Source organism: Myotis nattereri, assembly GCF_964212035.1.
Source record: "Myotis nattereri genome assembly, chromosome: 2".
Lineage (NCBI taxonomy): Eukaryota > Metazoa > Chordata > Mammalia > Chiroptera > Vespertilionidae > Myotis > Myotis nattereri.
This window is the reverse complement of record NC_138076.1, coordinates 180,061,132-180,082,617: the sequence shown is the minus strand read 5'-3', so window position 1 is coordinate 180,082,617 and position 21,486 is coordinate 180,061,132. Positions and strand designations below refer to the sequence as shown.

At 40.0% G+C, this 21,486-nt stretch overlaps 1 protein-coding gene across 2 annotated transcripts in view; it reads left to right on the top strand.

Annotated features, from left to right (window-relative positions):
* Nucleotides 1–20,216, top strand: part of STK38L (serine/threonine kinase 38 like) — a 74,345-nt gene extending 54,129 nt beyond the window's left edge. For both annotated transcript variants that reach the window (XM_081083708.1, XM_081083707.1), the window contains 11 exons: nt 2,656–2,778; nt 2,995–3,078; nt 5,511–5,634; nt 7,384–7,538; nt 7,830–7,932; nt 8,112–8,173; nt 14,321–14,438; nt 14,877–15,000; nt 18,022–18,117; nt 18,964–19,055; nt 19,161–20,216. In XM_081083708.1, the coding sequence (XP_080939834.1) occupies nt 2,656–2,778; nt 2,995–3,078; nt 5,511–5,634; nt 7,384–7,538; nt 7,830–7,932; nt 8,112–8,173; nt 14,321–14,438; nt 14,877–15,000; nt 18,022–18,117; nt 18,964–19,055; nt 19,161–19,288 (1,209 nt within the window). In that variant the 3' untranslated portion in view covers nt 19,289–20,216. The remainder of the gene's footprint in view (nt 1–2,655; nt 2,779–2,994; nt 3,079–5,510; nt 5,635–7,383; nt 7,539–7,829; nt 7,933–8,111; nt 8,174–14,320; nt 14,439–14,876; nt 15,001–18,021; nt 18,118–18,963; nt 19,056–19,160) is intronic.
* The last annotated feature ends 1,270 nt before the right edge of the window (nt 20,217–21,486 follow it).

Below are 21,486 nucleotides of genomic sequence, written 5' to 3'. Positions count from 1 at the left end.
TTTCAGAGAGGAAAGAACAGGGGGAGAAAGAGAGAAAGAAACATCAATGATGAGAATCATTGATCGGTTGCCTCCTGCAAGTCCCCCCACTGGGAATGGAGCCTGCAACCCAGTCATGTGCCCTGACTGGGACTCGAACTCTGACCTCCTAGTTCATAGGTCGATGCTCAACCACTGAGCCACACTGGACTCTAAGAATTAAAACTAATATCATGGAATAGATTTTTTTTAAAGTAATGTAACAACATTATAGGTGATGTCCCATTTCTGTTAGATTATATATTCCATATACTTGGGATTCTCCTTTTCTGCTAATAGCTGTCTCCAACACATAAACATTGTTAACTTGCTATACTACACAACCTATAAAATATTAATAAACATTATTTTCTTTAGGTGCTTCTCTCTTGTTTATCAATTTTGAGTGTAATTTATGAAACTGTGTAATAAGGTTATTTTTTTTCATTCAGATTACACAAGTTTCTAAAGCTAAATCCAACTGCACTCTGTTTATTCTATAACCCATAATGTTAGAAATCTAGAATGTCTTTCAGAATTCTTATATTTACTCATTTATGTAATTAAAAGGGGTGGGGAGGAATGTCTTTACTGCTTTGAAAGACTGTACTACAGTGCCACCATGTGGCATTTTTTATTTAGTCTTCAAATCTAAAACTGCTTTTTGATCTTTTGGTTTTACTAGTAATTCAGTTTTTTAAACTGTTATTCAAATGGCATTTTTGATCCAAAAAATAGTCTTCACTGTTTTCACTACTGATGTGCCTGAGTGTATAACTTCACTTAACTGTCTAAAGATATTTACATTGAAGACATAATTCTTTAAAGAGAGAGGAAAGGAGAGGGATAGAGAGATAGAAACATCGATGAGAGAACATTGATTGGCTGCCTCCACCACACTCCTGGGAATCAAACCCGTGACATCTTGGTTCATGGATTGACACACAACCACAGAGCCACACCAGCCATGTTGAGTACATAATTCTTAATTTGATCCTCTTAGATTAACTTTGTTAGAATTATCAGAATTCTGTTGCATTGATGATACACATTTACATATTTCTAATTAATATATATAGTTTACCTAACCCTCTTGAAAGCATAAACGGAGGGATAGGGAAGGACTATTTAGTAGTTATACCTTGAGCTGCATGTCAGAGCGATGTTTCTGAGCTGTTATGGTCATTTTGACTTGTCTCTGCCTCAGAACTGAACCACTGAATGCTTGATAGGGTTCAGTTGAAGATGAACAGGAGTTTAATTTTCTTCATTGATTATTTTCATTTCCCGTAGGAGCTTTGTCAAAAACAAAATTTTGTTTGGTGAGGGGAAAAATGAAATATAGAACAATGAAACAAATGCCCATTCCAAATGTACCTTCAGATATTTCACAATGTTTCATATTAATGCTCATTATTTTTGTGACTGCTGGAGAATGAATTGTGAAATTCCTGACTTGAATATTTTAATGAATTCTTCACGTAATTATCTTTGTTGCAGTTTCATTTTTTCAGGAATTTGTGTGCCAAGTCTCAAGCAGTTTATTAAAATCTTTCCAAGAATAAATTCTGCCATAAGCACATCTCTATGGAAACACTCTTGCTTTGTTGTTTTGGTGTCATAAGTCTCAGTAGTTGTGACAGAGCAACCTTGGGATTTAAGGAATTGAAGCAAAGTCGATTTCTTTACAGAGTCAAAATCAGTATCAGAATACTATTAGCATTGCCTAAAGTTTAACTTTTATTTTTTTAATTAAGTTAGCATATAGATGAAGGACTATCATGATATAGTTAAGATGAAATATTTAGTGGGGTATACTTCAAGAATAAAGATTTTTCAGTTGTTAAAAAAGTTTTTTAAAGTTTTCTTTAGATTTTTTTTATTCGTGCACCTGTGGGGTCCCTCTGTGTGGCCTGCAGGGATCAGCCAAAACCGGCAGCCCGACAGCCGGGAGGGATGTAGTAGTGTGTGAAGCGGCAGGCGGCTGGGGAGGAGCCCGAGCCTGGGCTGGTGGGCTCGCTGCTGCTCCACTGCAGGCGCGCCACCGCAGCTGCGCTTGCCAGGCGTGAGCCGGGCGTCTAGCATCCGTTGGTCAGCTGTGCGGTGCTCCTGCTGTGGGAGCACACTAACCACCAGGGGGCAACTCCTGCATTGAGCGTCTGCCCCCTGGTGGTCAGTGCATGTCATAGTGATCCATCTATCGGTCGACTGGTTGAACAGTTGACTGGTCACTTAGGCTTTTATATATTTAGATACTTCACCTCACTTTTTGTTGTTGTTGGTAATCCTCACCCGAGGATATTTTTTCCATTGAGTTGTTTTTTGGGGTTTTTTTTTAGAGAGTGGAAGGGAAAGAGAGAAACATCGATGTGAGAAAGACATATCAATTGATTGCCTCCGTACGTTCCCTGATTGGGGCTTGGGATCGAACCTGTAACCCAGATATGTGCCCTTGACTGTAATCGAACCCAAGACCCTTTGATGTACAGGCCAACACTCTAATCACTTAGCCACACTAGCCAGGGTTTCACCCCCATTTTTATATATCTTGTCTTTTAATACTGTAGGTTTCCTTTGAAACAATTTGATTTTAAAGTCTTCTTTTAAACTGTCTTTTTTTTTTTTTTTTTTTAATAGAAAAAGTTACGCCGATCACAGCATGCTCGCAAGGAAACAGAGTTTTTACGGCTCAAGAGGACCAGACTTGGCTTGGATGACTTTGAGTCTCTGAAAGTAATAGGAAGAGGAGCATTTGGAGAGGTGTGGTTCTTTTTAAAATACACTGTTATTGAATATATATCTTAAAATAGATTTAAAATAGATATGTATTAAAATAATTTAATTTGAATAGAATTCCTAAAATACCATGAATGGCAAATTGCAACACTGTTTTCTTTAAAGGAATCTACTATTTACTCCTAAATACAGAGTAGTGACTGTTTAACATCTACAGTGTGGTCAATTTTCACATTCTAGGTGCGGCTGGTCCAGAAGAAAGATACAGGCCATATCTATGCAATGAAGATATTGAGAAAAGCTGATATGCTTGAAAAAGAGCAGGTATGTTCTTTAATACATGCAACTAAAGAAACATCCACTGGCTGATGTTGGAATTTTTAAAAAGAAATCTATGTATCTTACTATATAATCTAGTAATTTTTGATAGCCTATGCCATCGCTTCTCAATTCTTATAGTTAAAATTTCTTCTGAATTTATAATCTAAATATGTATTAGTCTGTTCAGGCTGCCATAACAAAATACCTTAGACTTGGTGACTTAAACAAAAGAAATTTATTTTCTTAGCGTTCTGGAGGGTGGAAGTCTAAAATCAAGTTTCTGGCAGGCTTTGGTTTCTGGTGAGGGCTCTCTTCCTGGCTTGCAGGCAGCTGCCATCCCATTAAGGCTCCACATAGCCTGTCCTCGGTGTGTGCACACAGAGTGTGAGCTATCTGGTGTCTCTTCTTAATACAGATACCAATCCCCTCCCATCACCCCTCCACCCCCAATGACCTCACTTAACCTTAATTACCTCCTTAGAGGCCCTTTCTTCAAATCCAGTCATCCTAGGGGTTTGGGCATTATCATGGGAATTTGAGGGAAAACATTCAGTCCATAACAAAATACCCTCTTTTCTGACTTCAGTGAAAATAAAGGATAGTTCTCAGTACCCTCAGTCCCTGTCACATATCACAAAAGCAAGAACAGTCTCCTGAGAATTTGCTTATTTTATGTATTTACAAAATCTATAACCACTCCAATTTCATACTTCTGGGCTGTCTTCCTGTTTTTATGACTTGATGTGGTTTCAGTGGTAGCCGTAAATCTGAAAACATTACTAGTATTATTTTATCTATTCACCTGTGTTTCCAGTCTGGGTGGACACTCATATGCTACATATGCTAGTGAAGGCCTCTACAGTGGCGGTACAAGGGGAGATGGCACCTCTCTGTACCTGATGCTTTACTTCAGTCTTTTAGTGCCCACCTGAAGCTTACTTTGTTATTATAGCAATATAATATTAATTTTTATTTAAATATGGCCCACTTGAATTTTTACTGCATTCTTCCACTTTATTTCTATTTCATTCATCCAACAAGTATTCGCATGTTCTGGGTTCTGGGAATACAGTGGTTAACAGGACACACCTGATCCTTGTTCTTTTATAGTAGTGGGGAAAATAGGCAGACGGCTATTCCAAACAGTCATGATTGATAAGTCCTATGAAGAAATTAGTTTTATAAAATATATTTTTATTGATTTAAGAGAAGAAGGGAGAGGGAGAGAGAGCTAGAACATCAATGATGAGAGAATCACTGATAGGCTGCCTTCTGCACACCCCATACTGGGGATTGAGCCCACAACCCAGGCATGTGCCCTGACTGGGAATTGAACCATGACCTCCTGGTTCATAGGTCAATGCTCAACCAATGAGCCACACCAGCCAGGCAAGGCTTTTTCTTTACCATCTTAGAATGCTTTGTAAAAGACAATAGGTAAGAATTTTGAAACAGATCCAGAGAGATTATAAAGTTTTCTAATGCAAAAAAAAAAAAAATTCTTAATTTTCAATTTTTATTCTTGTGCTTTGCTCTCAGTGCATTTAGCATACTAGATAATAATACAGTAATCTGAAATATGATATTTTAAGCAGGTTATATTTTATTATCATGAAAAGGTTTATAAAATATTTGTTCTCTTGTGCTTTGGGCCAGAATTCATAGTGGTGCACAATGAAAATAGCAAAAGTATAAAATCAAACCTTATTGGTAGTCTTTCAAGAAATAATGCAAAAATATCTGAAAATTGATTATATGAACTCCACAAATTACTCAGTTTATAAAATATTCCAGCTTATAAAATGGATCCCTAGTAATTGTGTATCTGACAAAAATCAGTAGCAAAACTCCACAAAATTACATTAATTTGTTAGAGATTATGTTTATAGATATTATAGAGGTTGTATGTTATAACAAAAGAATATAAAGTTGTTATAAACATTTCTGCTTAAAAAAGCAAACCAAATGGTTAAAAACCAAGTCAAGTCCTTTGACTACTAACAGTTAAAAAATAGTTTGCTAAGGACCCTGACTTTGTCAAACTGATTTATAGAGCATCGCTTACTTCTTTTAACATTTAAAAGTCAGACTAGGGCTCTAAATTTATAAGACAAAGCCAGGATCTTTGCCTAGGTGGAGAATCTGGTCAGGAAGGTTTGAGACTAGTCATTTTTCTACCTTAAAGGCCTCAGCTTCCCCTAATATACCTGTGGATCCCACCTTTTTAGGCCTGCCTAAAGATATAAGCTAAAATAAACTATTTCCTGAGGTTCTCCATGTTTAACGAGAATATGAACATGCATATATGTTTTAAATTTTTTCTGAAACTCCAGCTTTCCTTCATGACTTCTTAGGAACTGGATGGATAATTGTAAGAGGTAAGCTTGAAAATGTGTAATATGTTACAATTATTTTTTCAAAATACATTCATCTAGGTGGCTCATATTCGAGCAGAAAGAGATATTTTGGTAGAAGCAGATGGTGCCTGGGTGGTGAAGATGTTTTACAGTTTTCAAGATAAGAGGAACCTTTATCTAATCATGGAATTTCTCCCTGGAGGTAAAAGCAAACGTAACAGCAATGACAGGCTGAACACAAGCAAATCACTATATGTAATTAGAATTTTATTGATTAGGTTTACTTTGGTATTCCTAGCTCTGAGGTTTATATAGTCAGTCATGGTTTTCCAATAGCTCCTCCCATAATAATGCTAATTTTGACAAATCAGATTCTTTTGAAGAAAGAAAAACAAATCACTAAAGAAAAACAACCCAATGGGCAAATGATAGCGCACTGAAGAACTCTGGCTGTCTATAAAAATATAGGAAAATGTTCAACTTCACCAGTATTCAGGGAAATGCAAATTAAAACAAGAATGAGATACCATTTCACACTCATCTGATTAGTAAAAACATTAAGGTAGATGAGGCTGTGGGGAACTGGCCTCATATATGTAAATTAATCAGTAATCCTAATGGGAGAGCAATTCATACATAGCAGTAAAGTGGAAAATGCAGGTGTCCTACAACTCCACAATTCCACAACCAGTTATATTCCCTGGAGATTCTCCCCATGCCCATGTACAAGAGACCTGTAAAAGGATGCTCATTGCAGCATTGTCATAATAGTGAAAACCTGAATGCAAGATAAATGTCCAGCCATAGAAGGCTGGACAAATAAAATGTGGCATAATTATGAGATGAAATATTTTACAGTAGTTAAAAGTCAGGAGCTATATCTTTTTCAATAGTAATATCTCAGAAACAGTGGCATAATAAAGCAAGCTGTGCAATTATATGTACAATTGATACTATTTGTGTAATTTTTTAAAAACCTACAAAAGGCTGTAAGTCTATAGATTAATATATAAGTATATGAAAACATTTTAAAGAGAAGCTAGAAGGATACACATCAAACTAAATGCATGGTAATGGTTACTCAGCAAAATGTGAAAGAGGAATAGAATGGGAATGGAGAACAAAGAATACTTCTACTTTGTTATTATTTTTTTAATCTGAAGCATCATGAAAATACACTTTGTCAATTTTGAATGGTAAGTTCACCAGTGTTTGTTCTTTGCCTCCCTTTAACAAAAAAAAATCCCTTGAAAATAAAATAATGTCTGGCCCTAGCTGGTTTGGCTCAGTGGATAGAGCATCGGCCTGAGCATGAACCAAAGGGTCCCGGGTTCGACTCTGCTCAAGGGCACGTACCTAGGTTGCAGGCTCCTTCCTGGCCCGGGCCCTGGTTGGGGCACATGCAGGAGGCAACCAATCGATGTGTTTCTCTCACATCGATGTTTCTTTCTGTTTTTCCCTCTCCCACTCTCCCTAAAAATCAATGGAAAAATATCCTCGGATGAGGATTAACAAACAAAAAAAGAATGTCTGAAGGTAAGTCTTTTAGTGGAATGATGTCCTATTTTTGCTATCCCAAAGAGCTCTGAGTGTTTTTGAAACTTGAATTTGAAAGAATACTAGTATATCCCATTTCCAGGTGTGCTTATTGATTCATTTTTCAGTTTGGTATGTTTTTCTCAGCAACTTATTCTGGATGTTGAGTGGTGGATATTACTTCATTATTAGCTCTGCTTTGATTTGATTTCATGTACTTTCTATCTTAAACCCATTAAATGTCATAAAACTTTTGCCTATTCAATGACACTTTATTTGGCCCTGGAGATGGTTGGAGGTATACTGGGTGGATCATAAAATTCAAAAATCAGGCATACATTGTGTAGATACAAAGAAAGCATTTACAAGGTATTCCCTTTTGAGGCATTTCAATACATGATACTTTCCTTTATAGGGGACATGATGACATTGCTAATGAAGAAAGATACCTTGACAGAAGAGGAAACACAGTTCTATATTTCAGAGACTGTTCTGGCAATAGATGCGATCCACCAGTTGGGTTTTATCCATCGGGATATTAAGCCAGACAACCTTTTGTTAGATGCCAAGGTATGTGAATAAACTGGCGAATTATTAGGTCGCTAGTTATTTTATGGAGTAATAAAGCTAATTTTGTGATTGGAAATGGACAACTGCAATTTATATTATTGCTAACCTACATTATTTTATAGAATGATGCAGTCATTATCATCAAACATTTATACTATTACATTTCATTTGTATGGATTCTAAGCTAAGAATTTTTATAATAGTTGAATTTTAAAAAGTTTACAATAAAGCTTTTGTTTCAAAGTTATAATCCACTGATTTTACTAGTTTTTTTTTTCTTTCCTTTTTTAGGGTCATGTAAAATTATCTGATTTTGGCTTATGCACAGGATTAAAGAAAGCTCACAGAACTGAATTCTACAGAAACCTTACACACAACCCACCAAGTGACTTCTGTAAGTTTGATGTGTTCTCAGTTAAAGTGATATAGCTGATTTAATTCAGTACTGTTGAGAACTAAAGGATCTCTCCCTCTCCTTACTCCTTAAACCAGTGCATTTCAAATGTGTATGTGTGTATTTGTTCTGTGGTGAGCGTTTTTCTCATGATAACAATTCTGTCTTGTTGAAAATAGCATTTCAAAACATGAACTCAAAGAGGAAAGCAGAAACATGGAAGAAGAATAGGAGACAACTGGTGAGTTAGCCATGTTTTTAGGAACAGTTTGGTGCTCTGGTTCTAAAATCTCCTTTGATTTTTTTGCTTATTTTGTATCTTTCACAATGATTAGTACTTACTTTATAGCAATGATAATTCTTGTTCTGGGATCACACAATTTTCTTAGTTTCTCTATAGTGTTTCCTTGCCTGTAAAGTGAACTGCTGATTTTTACTTTATGATTTAACTTTTGAGTAGCTTATAAAGCATATCTATAATTAAATAATTGTCTGTTTACTAGTGATTAGCACTTTATATAAAACTCACTGTAGTAAGTGTAATTTAGTGACTGCCTCGTGATTTCCATTTTTCCATTTTCCATACCTGTCCTGATAAAACAGATATCAATCAGCACATGTAAGATGGTTGTGTATTTCTAGGAACTTTTTTTATTGACAAAATAAACAGGAAACTTAGGGTGTTAACAGTCTTACAATGAATAAAGTTAGAAAGCAGACTTTACCACAGATAAATTACTCCTTTAATGCACAATATAATAACACTATTTTTAAATATATTTTTTATTGATTTTTAGAGAGAAAAAGGGAGAGGCAGAGAGATAGAAATATTAGTGATGAGAATCATTGATTGGCTGCCTCCTGCATGCCCCCTACTGGGAATTGAGTTCAAAACTTTGGGCAGGTGCCTTGACTGGAAATCAAACCAGCAACCTTTTGGTGTATGGGTCGATGCTCAAACCCTGAGGCTCACTGGCTGGGAAACACTGTCTGTTTTTAACCCTACACTATTTCTCCTCTATTACTTAGCAAATATAAGAATCTTTTGCCCCTTTTCTTCTTTTTCTTTATCCTGTAAACTAGGTCTTTGAACATTCTCCAGGTTAAAAATGTGCCTTTTGACTTTGTTTTCCTAACTTCTTGTATAATGCCTAGCACATGTGGACACTCTGTAAATATGTTAAATTCAATAAAGTGATGAAAATGAAATTAATTTTCTCAAGAAGGTAAACAGACTGAAAGATAATAGTCTGATACCCTCTCGAACCAAATAAAATGACCTTGGCAGTATTGAGCTCATTCCCTCATTACCCCCAAGTAATTACAAGCTTCCTGAGCTTGTAAAAACATTTCAGTGTTTTTAAAAGTTTAAAAAATTTATTGAGCTATGCATTAACAAGAAAAACTTTCTTCTACTTTTAAGTATGTCACTTTTAGATCAGATTTTATAATGGAGAAAAGTTTTGCAGTATCTCCTACTTTAAAAGGGAAAAATGAACATTGCTTAAAAATATGGTGGGGATTCTATAACCCCCTATTTACAGAATATTTACAGAAGATTACTTATGTGCATGTTTTACTATTCTTCTGGCCATCATTATAACTTGTAGTGTTTCTCAAGGGGGAAATAGAGGGGACTCTATGTATTCTCAACAGGAAATCCTTCAGAACCTGTATCCCCTGCCCACTAAATGCCAATCATGTCCTCCCCCAGGTCACTGAGATGAAAAAATCTGCTGTCACACATTTTCAAATGGTCCCTAGAGTACTACCGTTAGTTGAGAACTAGCCCTTTAAATATAATTTTGGTAAGACTTTATATGAATTAAGAATGAAAAATTGCATTGCTTCCTAATGGATGAGCAGTGGCCTGGAATTATAATGAAAATACCTGATGATGCCGAAACCAGTTTGGCTCAGTGGATAGAGCGTCGGCCTGCGGACTGAAAGGTCCCAGGTTCGATTCCGGTCAAGGGCATGTACCTGGTTTGCGGGCACATCCCCAGTAGGAGGTGTGCAGGAGGCAGCTGATTGATGTTTCTCTCTCATCGATGTTTCTGGCTCTCTATCTCTCTCCCTTCCTCTCTGTAAAAAATCAATAAAATATATTAAAAAAAAAAAAAAGAAAATACCTGATGATTATATATATACTAGAGGCCTGGTGCGCAAAAATTTGTGCACTGGGGCGGTGGGGGGGGGGGGGGCCCTCAGCCCGGCCTGCACCCATTCACAGTCCAGGACTCCTTGGGGGATGTCCACCTGTCAACTTAGGCCCACTCCCCGGGGGATCAGGCCTAAGCTTGCAGTTAGACATCCTTCTGTCAGCCAGGGAGCCCTCGGGGGATGTCCAACTAAAGGCTTAGGCCCCCAAGGGATCAGTTCTAAACTGTTAGTTGGACATTCTTAGTGCTGCCACGGAGGTGGGAGAGGCTCCTGCCACCACCACTGCGCTGGCCAGCCATGAGCCAGCTTCTGACTGAGTGGCACTCCCCATATGGAAGTGCACTGACCACCAGGGGACAGCTCCTGCATTGAGTGTCTGCCCCCTGGTGACCAGTGCGCATCATAGCAACTGGTCATTCTGCCATTCAGTCAATGTGCATATTAGCCTTTTATTATTATTACTAGGGGCCCGGTGCACGAAATTTGTGCACTGGGTGTGTGTGGGGGGGACTGTCCCTCAGCCCAGCCTGTCCCCTCTCACATACTGGGAGCCCTCAGGTGTTGACCCCCATCACCCTCGAATTGCAGGATCAGCCCCTTGCCCAGGCCTGACGCCTCTGTCAGAGGCGTCAGGCCTGGACAGGGGACCCTCATTTCCCCCCATCACTGGTTCTTCCCCCAGCCCAGGCCTGATGCCTCTGGCCCAGGCGTCAGGCCTGGGCAGGGGACCCCCAGACCCCTCCGATTGCTGGCTCTGCCCCTTGCCCAGGCCTGGATGCCTCGGCCAGAGGCGTAGACCCCCATCACCCTCCGATCGCCTGATCGGCCCCTTGCCCAGGCCTGACGCCTCCGCCAGAGGTGTCAGGCTTGGACAGGGGACCCCCATCTCCCCCCGATCACTGGCTCTGACCCCCCGCCCAGGCCTGAGGCCTCTAGCCCAGGAATCATACCTGGGCAGGGGACCCCCATCTCCCTCTGATCGCTTGCTCCATCCCCCGCCCAAGCCTGACGCCTCTGACCCAGGCTTCAGGCCTGGGCAAGGGGACCATCATATCCCTCCAATCCCCAGCTCAGCCCCCCACCCAGGCCTGATGCCTCTGGCCCAGGCATCAGGCCTGGGCAGGGGACCCCCAGCCCCCCGCCCAGGCGTGATGCCTCGGCCAGAGGAGTTGACCCTCATCACCCTCCGATCACCAATCACCGGATCGGCCCCTTGACCAGGCCTGAGGCCTCCGGCAGAGGTGTCAGGCCTGGGCAGGGGATCCCCAGCTCCCCGCGGTTGCAGGCTCCGCCCCTGCCCAGGCCTAACGCCTCTGGCCTAGGATCCGGCCCGGGCAGCGGGGACCCACAGCTGCAGCGGCCCCGCGATCGTGGGCTCCGCTTTAGGCCCAGGCAAGGGACCCCTAGCTCCTGGGACTGCCAGCTTCGACCGTGCCCAGCTCCCATCGCTGGCTCCACCCCTACTTCCTGCTATCACTGGCCAGGGCGGCAAAGGCGCCTGATTCTCCGATCATGGCTGGGGGGCAGGGCAAAGGCTGCCCCAGGGCTGCCTTTGCCCTGCCCCCCACCTCTTAGCTCCCCCCTTAGTTTCCGATCACTGTCAGTGGCAAGGGGCTTCTTCCTGCTTTCCCTTTCGCCTCCCTGCATTGTGCCTACATATGCAAATTAGCCGCCATCTTTGTTGGCAGTTAACTGCCATCTTAGTTGGCAGTTAATTTGCATATAGCCCTGATTAGCCAATGAAAAGGGTAGCGCCGTACGCCAATTACCATTTTTCTCTTTTATTAGTGTAGAGTACTAGAGGCCCAGTGCACGAAATTCATGCACTGGTTGGGGGGGAGAGGGTCCCTCAGCCTGGCCTGCACCCTCTCGCAGTCCAGGACCTGTCACTCCTTACTGTGTGCCTGCTCGCTGCTCCTTAGTGCTTCCACGGAGGCAGGAGAGTCTCCCGCCACCACCACTGTGCTCGTCAGCCATGAGTCTGGCTTCTGGCTTAGTGGTGCTCCCCATGTAGGAGCGCACTGACCACCAGGGGGCAGCTCCTGCATTAAACGTCTGCCCACAGTGGTTAGTGTGCATCATAGCGACCGGTCGTTCTGGTTGTTCTGCTGTAACGGTCGCTTAAGCTTTTATTATATAGATATAGGACGTCCCTATTTCCCCCCTTTTGCCCCCTCTACCCAGCTCTTGCCCCCCACTTCTCTCTGGCCATCACCATACTGTTGTCTGTGTCCATGGGTTGTGCATATATTTTCTTTGGCTAATCCCTTCTTTAAATTCACTTCTTTAAATTTTTATTTTCAGATAAGTGCTTATAACTGCGCTATTATATATTTTCTATTATATCATTTAGAATTAAGGTATTTTTTAATTGGACCCTTGTAAATTTTAGCACAATTTAATAAATTATACTAGAAGCAATTAGGAGATTTTTCATGTAATGCATATACATTTCAATTAATATTTTACTAATTTTTAATTTTTTAATATTTTAATTTGAAATAATCTCATACATGTAAAAAAATACTATAAAATACTACAGCATATTATATGTACCCTTTACCCAATTTCTTAGGTGTTAATAATTTAAACATAACCATTATACAACTAACAAAATTTGGAATATATTTTTCTTATAATCTCTTTAATGTTACTTAATCCATTTACTTAATCCCGCCCCAGAAACCCCCATCAGCCTGCAGGGTGAATCAAAAACAAAACCCACTTTAAATATAAAGACACATATAGATTAAAAGTAAATGAATTAAGCTGCAGCCTGTTTTGCTCAGTGGATAGAGCATTAGCCCATGGACTGAAGGGTCCCTGGTTCGATTCCAGTCAAGGGCATGTACCTCAGTTGCTGGCTTGATCCCCAATCCCTATCAGAGCATGTGCAGTCCCTGTCCCTTTCCCCAACCGGAAGTGCCCGCCCCTCCTGCCCTGGCTTCTCATTGGCCAGCTTCAGGGCTCGGAGCCCACAGTGGGGCAGCTCCACCTGGGGAGTCAGTGAGCTCGCTCCTCTGTCTGGCCCTCCCGCATCTTCTGCCCGGGGATCTGGGATCCGGGATCCGGGATGCCGTTCCCACCTCCTTGGGCCCGAGCCTGACCCGAGAGCCCGGAGCGTGGGGCCCCATGGCTGACAGTGTGACCTGCGCAGGTCTTGCCTGCTGGGCTTCGGTGTCCTCTCTGCACCAGGGCTTGGGGTGGGATGTGAATCAGTGCGCTGAATATGCCCCCATCCCAGCTCTCCCGTCCTGAGGCTGTGGCTTTCTGGGCGGATTGGAGTCATTCGAGGTCCTTAACAGTCCCCAATTGCCACTGCGCCCCCAGGTTTTGGCCGTGAACTCTGGAGAGAGGAAGCTGGAAGCAGCAGATCCCAGAGGCAGAAGGGCTCGCTGACCCCGGGAACAGGTGCACCCCTGCCACCCTGCGTGCCCTGCTGCCACGGGACCCGCCGATCTCAGGTCCCGTGGCGGCAGGGCAGCCGGCTGCTGGGGGCTTCTGGGGTGGGCGTGCCCTGCCGCCGCGAGACCCGCTGATCTCGGGTCCGCGGTGGCAAGGCAAGACCGGCTACTGGGGCTTCTGGGGCAGGCGTGCCTTCCCGGTGGCCGGCCTGCCCTGGATGGCGGTGCGCTGGTGGTTGGCGCTGTCCCGCCCTGCCTGCAGTATGCAAATTAGCCGCCATCTTTGTTGGCGGTTAATTTGCATATCACCCTGATTAGCCAATGGGAAGCGTAGCGAAGGTATGGTCAATTACCCTTTTTGTCTTTTATTAGATAGGATAGTAGGCTGTAGTAGTTTACAAAGCACATTCCTTCTCTCGTTTTCATCCTCATATCAATGGTACAGGCAGATATTATTACTTCAGTTTTATGTAAGCAGAGACTGAGGCTCAGAGAAGGTGATGAACCTGCCTAAGACACATTACTTGTGAGTGGGAGAGCCAGAACTACTGGCTCAACTTTTTTTTTTTTTGAAATGGATTTAGGGCTAAATATATATATAACTCAATTACACTTCTTACAGGGCAGAAATCATGTCTTAAATAACATATTATTTGACTCAGTACCTATCACTTAAGCCTTATGCATGATAAACATACAAAACAAGTATTAAAAATGAAAAAGTAACTTCTGTATACATTGCTTTTTACAGTAGTGAGCCATATTCATATGTTTCAAAAAATATATTAAGAATGGTAGTATGACAAGCTGTTCCTTTGCAGGCATATTCCACAGTTGGGACGCCAGATTACATTGCGCCAGAGGTATTCATGCAGACTGGTTACAACAAATTGTGTGACTGGTGGTCTTTGGGAGTGATTATGTATGAAATGCTAATAGGTATGTCTTATCATTTATTTATATACATACCATATAAATTTCCTTGAGTGCTACTGATTGAACATATGCAGATACCATGGGCTAACATATCAAAACTCTTAAACCAATTTCTGACACCCGCCCCCCATTGTTAAATACACAGTGATAGATAGCAATGAGCTCTCTAGGGATCTGGTTTCAGGAAGTGGGTATTTAATGGAACTTCCATTTATCAAAATTGTATCTGCATGGTCTTTCAGGAAAAAGGGGGAGAAGGATGCTTTAAATCCTTTATTTTATTGACTTCATTAGGAATTTAATTATAAATTGATGACTGGTGGCATTTTTTTATTGTTAAGTAGAGCACTCAGAGCTACTTTGGTTCTTGTGACACTTATGTAATAGGTTTAGCATATTTGATCATAAGAGCTGATAAAACTTTTTTTCTCTGATACATAGGATATCCACCTTTCTGCTCTGAAACACCTCAAGAAACATATAGAAAAGTGATGAACTGGAAAGAAACTCTGGTATTTCCTCCAGAGGTGCCTATATCTGAGAAAGCCAAGGATTTAATTCTTAGGTTAGTGGTTAAATTCGTAGAGGAGGTTGTCGTATCTTAAAACTTCACAGGTACCCAAAAGACTAAATTGGCCATTTCACTTTTGTGGGAGGGAAAGGACTACCACTGATATATATAATCAAGGAGATCAATAAAAAGGTGTTGTTGTGTGTTTGTTTTTTTGTATTTTTTTAAAATACATCTTTATTGTTCAGATTATTACAGTTGTTCCTCTTTTCCCACCCCATAGTTCCCCTCCACCTGGTTCCCACCCCACCCCATGCCCTTACCCCCCGCCACTGTCCTCATCCATAGGTGTAAGATTTTTGTCCAATTTCTTCCTGCACCCCTCACGTCCCCTTCCCCCTGAGAATTGTCAGTCCACTCCCTTTCTATGCCCCTGCTTCTATTATATTCACCAGTTTACTTTGACTTACTTTTTAGATTCACTTGTTGATACATATTTATTTGTTGTCACTTTGTTGTTCATAATTTTTATCTTTGCCTTTTTCTTCTTCAAACTCTTCTTAAAGAATATCCTTCAGCATTTCATATACTACTGGTTTGGTATAATGAACTCCTTTAGCTTTTTCTTGTCTGTGAAGCTCTTTATCTGACCTTCAGTTCTACATGATAGCTTTGCTGGGTAGAGTAATCTTGGCTGTAGGTTCTTGATATTCATCACTTTGAATATTTCTTGCCACTCCCTTCTGGCCTGCATGGTTTCTGTTGAGAAATCAGCTGACAGTCATATGGGTACTCCCTTGTAGGTAACTAACTGTTTTTCTCTTGCTGCTTTTAAGATTCCCTTTTTGTCTTTAGCCCTTGGCATTTTAATTATGATGTGTCTTGGTGTGGTCCTCTTTGGATTCCTCTTATTTGGGGTTCTCTGCGCTTCCTGGACTTGTAAGTCTATTTCTTTCATCAGGGAGGGGAAGTTTTCTGTCATGATTTCTTCTAATAGGCTTTCATTATCTTGCTGTCTCTCTTCTTCTGGCACCCCCATAATTCAGATGTTGGTACATTTGAAATTGTCCCAGAGGCTCCTTACACTATCTTCATATTTTTGGATTCATTTTTCTTTTTGCTTTTCAGGATGGGTGTTTTTTGCTTTCTCGTATTTCAAATCTTTGACTTGATTCTTGGGTTCCTCTTGTCTGCTGTTGGATCTCTGTATATTATTCTTAATTTTAGTCAGTGTATGCTTAATTTCTGACTGGTCCTTTTCCATTTTTTTGGCATTCTCATTAAGATTTTTGAAGGTCTCACTAAGTTCCTCAGAGGTTTGTAGAAGGTTCTTGAGTAGCCTTATAACCGTGGTTTTGAACTCTATATCCAGTAGTTTGCGTTCCTCCATTTCTTTCATTTGTGACATGTTTCTTTGTCTCCACATTTTGGCTGACTGCGAGGACCCGCTGTGTCTGTAGTGGAAGAACTGCTGTGCTGGAGATACCCTTATGGGGTAGGACTTGCTTCAGTGGGGCTTTGGTGCTCACTGAGTCTGCCTCTTGAGTGTGTCCCTTATGGATGTGAGGAGTTGAAATCTGGTATCTGACCACAGGGTACCCTGGCTCCTGGATCTCCAAGTCAACCACTGTGTGAGTCCACCCAGCAGGAGCTACAGCGATATCAGCAGATTTCTTCCCTTTGTTCGGGGTTTGGAAGTTTTGGAGCTCTCTGACCCAGCTACAGTTTGTTAGGTTAGGCTGCAAAAGGGCAGGAGGTTCCTTTGCCCTGCTGTGCACAGCTTGGGTGGGGATGTAAATTGAGTGGGGCGGGGGTCTCAGAGAATCACCAGGGTGGAGCAAACAGCAATGGCTGTCGTCAGCCATCTCCGCGACTCCTCGTGTCTCCGCGTCTCTGCATCCCCGAGTCCCGCGCCCCCACAGTAACAATGATCCCTGCGCGCAGCTCGGCGAGAAAGCCACCCTCGCTTTCCAACCCGCTGCAAGACAGTCCAATTTCTCCCCGTAGGAGTCTGGGACCCCAGAGTCTCTCCGTAAACGAATTCACTACATTCGGGAGCTTGTATCCCCTTACAATTGAAAAAAACCGCACACCCAGTTGCAGCCTGCCTCGCGCGCGTCTCCGTACCTCTGCTCTTGGTGCCTCTGCAACTCCTACACAGTCTCTGCGCTTTTTTCTTTCCTTCTAGTTGTAGAACTTCCACTCGGCCAGCTTTCCTGTGGTTCTGGATGATAGCTGTTTTGTCTTTTAGTTGTAGTTTTAATGTTGTTGTGGGGGGCAGCACGTACAGGTTTATATCTTATGCTGCCATCTTGGTTCTCCTCTGTTGTGTGTGTGGGTTTTTTTTTAAGCAATATGCAATGACCCTATCCCATTAAAGAGGAAAGGAAAAATAAATTGTTAGGAGCAGTTCCTATCACAAAAGTCTTTATATGAAATCTTATCTAAGCAAAGGATTCCATTCTGTTTCACAATTAAAATGAAGTGTTTTGATTCTGTTGTGAATGGCTGGAAGGAATATAAATTGGGACAACCTATGGGAACAGCCATTGGCAGCATATTATGAAAAGTCTTTATACTGTATATGACCTTTGACCCAGCAATTCTACTTCTAGGAATTTTGCTTATGCAGATAATCAGATGTGTGTAAAGATTTAGGTATGTTTATTTTGATACTGTTAGTAATGAAAAATTGAAAAACATCTAAATGTTCAACAGTAGTGGACTGGCTAAATAAATTATATTTGCATATACAAATGAAAATGAAATTATAGAAAATTTTTTAATGATTTTGGGAAATTTTCTCAATATGTTAAGTGGAAAAAGTCCTAAAATAGTAACTATTGGATCAACATAATGTTTTTTAAATTACAGTAAAAGACTAGACAGAAATGGCTTTAACCTGTTTATAGTAGTTATCTCTAAATGATGCAATTATAGATGATTTATATTTTCTTCCACATTTCCCACAATAAAGAGATAACATCAATAAGCAATAAAGTGAAATGTTTGAAATAATGCAAATAGAGTACTTTAGATGTAATTTGCATATGGTAATTTCTCTTTACTTTCTAGATTTTGTATTGATTCTGAAAATAGAATTGGAAATAGTGGAGTAGAAGAAATAAAAGGTCATCCTTTTTTTGAAGGTGTAGACTGGGGGCACATCAGGTATGTTCATAGTCTTTGAATGGGAAAGGTCAGAATAAAAAATGATTTGGTGATTAATTTGTCTGATTTTGCTAGATTAAGTACAAGAAGTAACACTGTTATAATGTTTTCCGGATTATATAAGTGAGTGAAACTATAGTGACTATAGCTAAATGGCTGGTTTTAACTGATGTACGTTGTAGAGGAAAAATCATATTTTGTACACCTGTTTGGATTTTGTATCCAGAGTTATATGATGAAGGCTTTTAGCACAACCAAGATGTATTTACATTTCACTCTCTAATCTTTCACTTTTATCCTCTTGTTAATATACATATTTTGTCTCCTTTATTAATGTATAAGATACAGTCCCTTTTAAAACATTATGGGAGAAGTTAAATAATGTGACCGATAAGAATTTGGTTATAGTTGTTAATTGTGAGTATTAGCTTTTACTCAGTTTATGGCCAAACTACCTTCAATAGTTCTCCATATAGCAATAGTTTAGAAACAAATCTGATCATGACATTTTCTTCCTTCCCTTTGCACTTAGAATAATATTAAGGACTTTAAACTGCATTTCAGGACTGTGGGGTATGGCTCTTATCTCATCGCTACAAGTTGCATCTTGTGTGATCTTTCCCACTCTTCCTACCTCACAGCTCTGTCATTTGCTATTCATTCTGACTGAAATGCTTTCCTCCTCCCTGCTCTCGTTCCTGCCAAGCCAGCTCCTTTTCATCTTTTAAGACAGCTTTTTGTGTAACTTTCCTGGGCTCCTCTAATATCTATAGAACAGCATGAAGAATTCTCAAGTAGAATTATTTTTTGGAAAATTTATCATGGTTACTCAATACCTTTTTGTAGGGAAAGGCCAGCAGCAATCCCTATAGGAATCAAAAGCATTGATGATACTTCAAATTTTGATGACTTTCCCGAATCTGATATTTTACAACCAGGTAAGACAATCTACAACACAACTAACACTATTAAAAATCTATGAAATGACGACATTTTCCCTAATGAAGTTATTTTGATCTTGGTTAATCTTTCTATCTTTCTAGTGCCAAACACCACAGAACCAGACTACAAATCCAAAGACTGGGTTTTCCTCAATTATACATATAAAAGGTTTGAAGGGTTGACTCAGCGTGGCTCTATCCCCACCTACATGAAAGCTGGGAAATTATGAATGAAGATCACACTCGCCCCAACCAAAAGAACTCAGGTAGCCGCATCACAGGCTTGCTCGGCGTAGGTAACAATACATGGAAATTCTCCTGAAGACGGTGGTGCTTATGACAAGAGGAAATTCTACAGGATTAGGATTTCTGAGACTGCTATAGGAATTGGTTGGCAGTGCCAGCTGGCATTTTTGGGTTTTTAAAAATATTTTATTATTTTTGTTAACTTTATTATACGAAAGGTACTGGAATAAAAGAAACGTACATCCCTTTCTAACTGCATTGCCTACATGCGTATTAAAGTCCATTCTGCCTGTGTGTACTGTGGCTTCATACTGTAACACCTTTAATCGATTCAGGAGAAACACATATCATTTAAAACAACATAGGCTTACCTGTAGGTAACACTGCAATATTGCTGTTTTACTGCAAATCTTTTGGGTCTAGATAATCAATAAAAGCCATCTTGCATACTAGTAGTTGATGTTAGAACACTTGCCATATTGGTTTGGATATCTATAGAATACACATGAAGACAATTTCTATAATGCTTTTAAGAAATTTTAAAAAGGAAATACACTGGTTATTTAAAAAATAGAATTTATCATCATATTATGACACAAACTCCATAGTAAGGAGTGGCAAGTTTATAACAAGGAGGAAGTTTAACACCTTCACTCAAGCGCTCCACTAATATATGTGCTTTGCATTCAGAAATACTGATGACCTTTATAGACATAGCCTGTGTGCTCACAGGGGAGATGTACTATATTCTATAAAATACAAAGTTGCTTTTACTGTGACAAGAGGACTTCTTTTTTAACAAGAGGACATGGCATTATTTTAGTTTGATTATAGTGAGTTGAATATAAGAAATGACCAAGAAGGCTGCTTGTAGAACTAGTGTATTTTTATTAAACTATTTTTTTAAATGTCAAACTTCTGATCATGTAAATGGACTTGTAGAGTACAAAGAGTTATTTACGTTGGTTTTCAGGAAGTTGTTACATATCATGGCTGGTTAACTTTTATTTTTTTTAATGAAAAAATTTCCTTTGATAGTACTTGTATTATTGTGCCATTATTTTCTTATACTCCAGATGTACCAAAGATCCTGAACAGAGTGCATGTTCACAACTAAGTAGAATTTTACTTTCCTGTGTGAATGCTATATTCAGACATGATAGAAATCAGCTTATTGAAGGGCAATAGTGTTCATGTTTAGCTACATCACTGTGGATACTATAAATGGAATTAAGGAGGTAAATGCAGGCCAGAGGAGTTGTGATTAGAGGATAAGGGAGACAGTGTCGGCATCACATTCTTTGGGTATTTCCCTAAGAATTAAGTTATCTTTCTAGCTCAACATTTTAATTCTAAAACGACCCTCTGTGGTTTTGATTTTTTAAGTACTTAAGAATAAGTCTTTATTAAAGAATGGCCTAATGTTCCTCTTAACTATTGATATGATTTTTTAAAGATATAACAATTATAACCATTACAAATGATATGTGATCAAAATATAAAATGATGATTTATTTTTAGGAATATTCTTCTTAATTGGGAAGAATTGCATAGGATTATTATGCAAATCTACAAATGTTTTTATAAATATTGCTGCTAGGTAGTTCCACCATGTTTCAAAAAGGCCATACTTGGAATTGTCCCCCACCGCGCCCCCCCCCAAAAAAATTGTCTCCCTTTTTCTTCCCTCCTTCCTCCTTCCCTTCCTCCCTTAAATTGTTTCATTCTAGTATTTGTTTGATACTTGTTATGGGTTCCTCTAATAGTTCATATCTATTTTTTTATTTGAGTCATGTGGCTGAGTAGGAGAGAGACCTATTAAAATTCTGGGGTTATCTCAGTTGTACCAACTCAGTTTTTCTTATTATAACCACCTTTAACTTCTGCTCACATTTATGAAATTTTCCTCACTCCCACTCACCCGCTCCTTCCTTGTTAAACGACTGTTTAGCTGGTGTAGTAGTGAATGGGTAGTATATGAGGAAATTGCAACATTCTCTAGTTCTAATATGGTAACTATTCTAGTACAGAAAAATACACTAATTCAAGTTGACAGAGAGTGAGATAAAGGAGCTGAATTAGCTAAGTTTACTTCTTAATTGACTAAGAATACAGCATTTTAGTTTCCTTCTTCTTCATTCTTGTTAACAGGCAGAACTTGGAAACAGTTGTGATTTCCTAG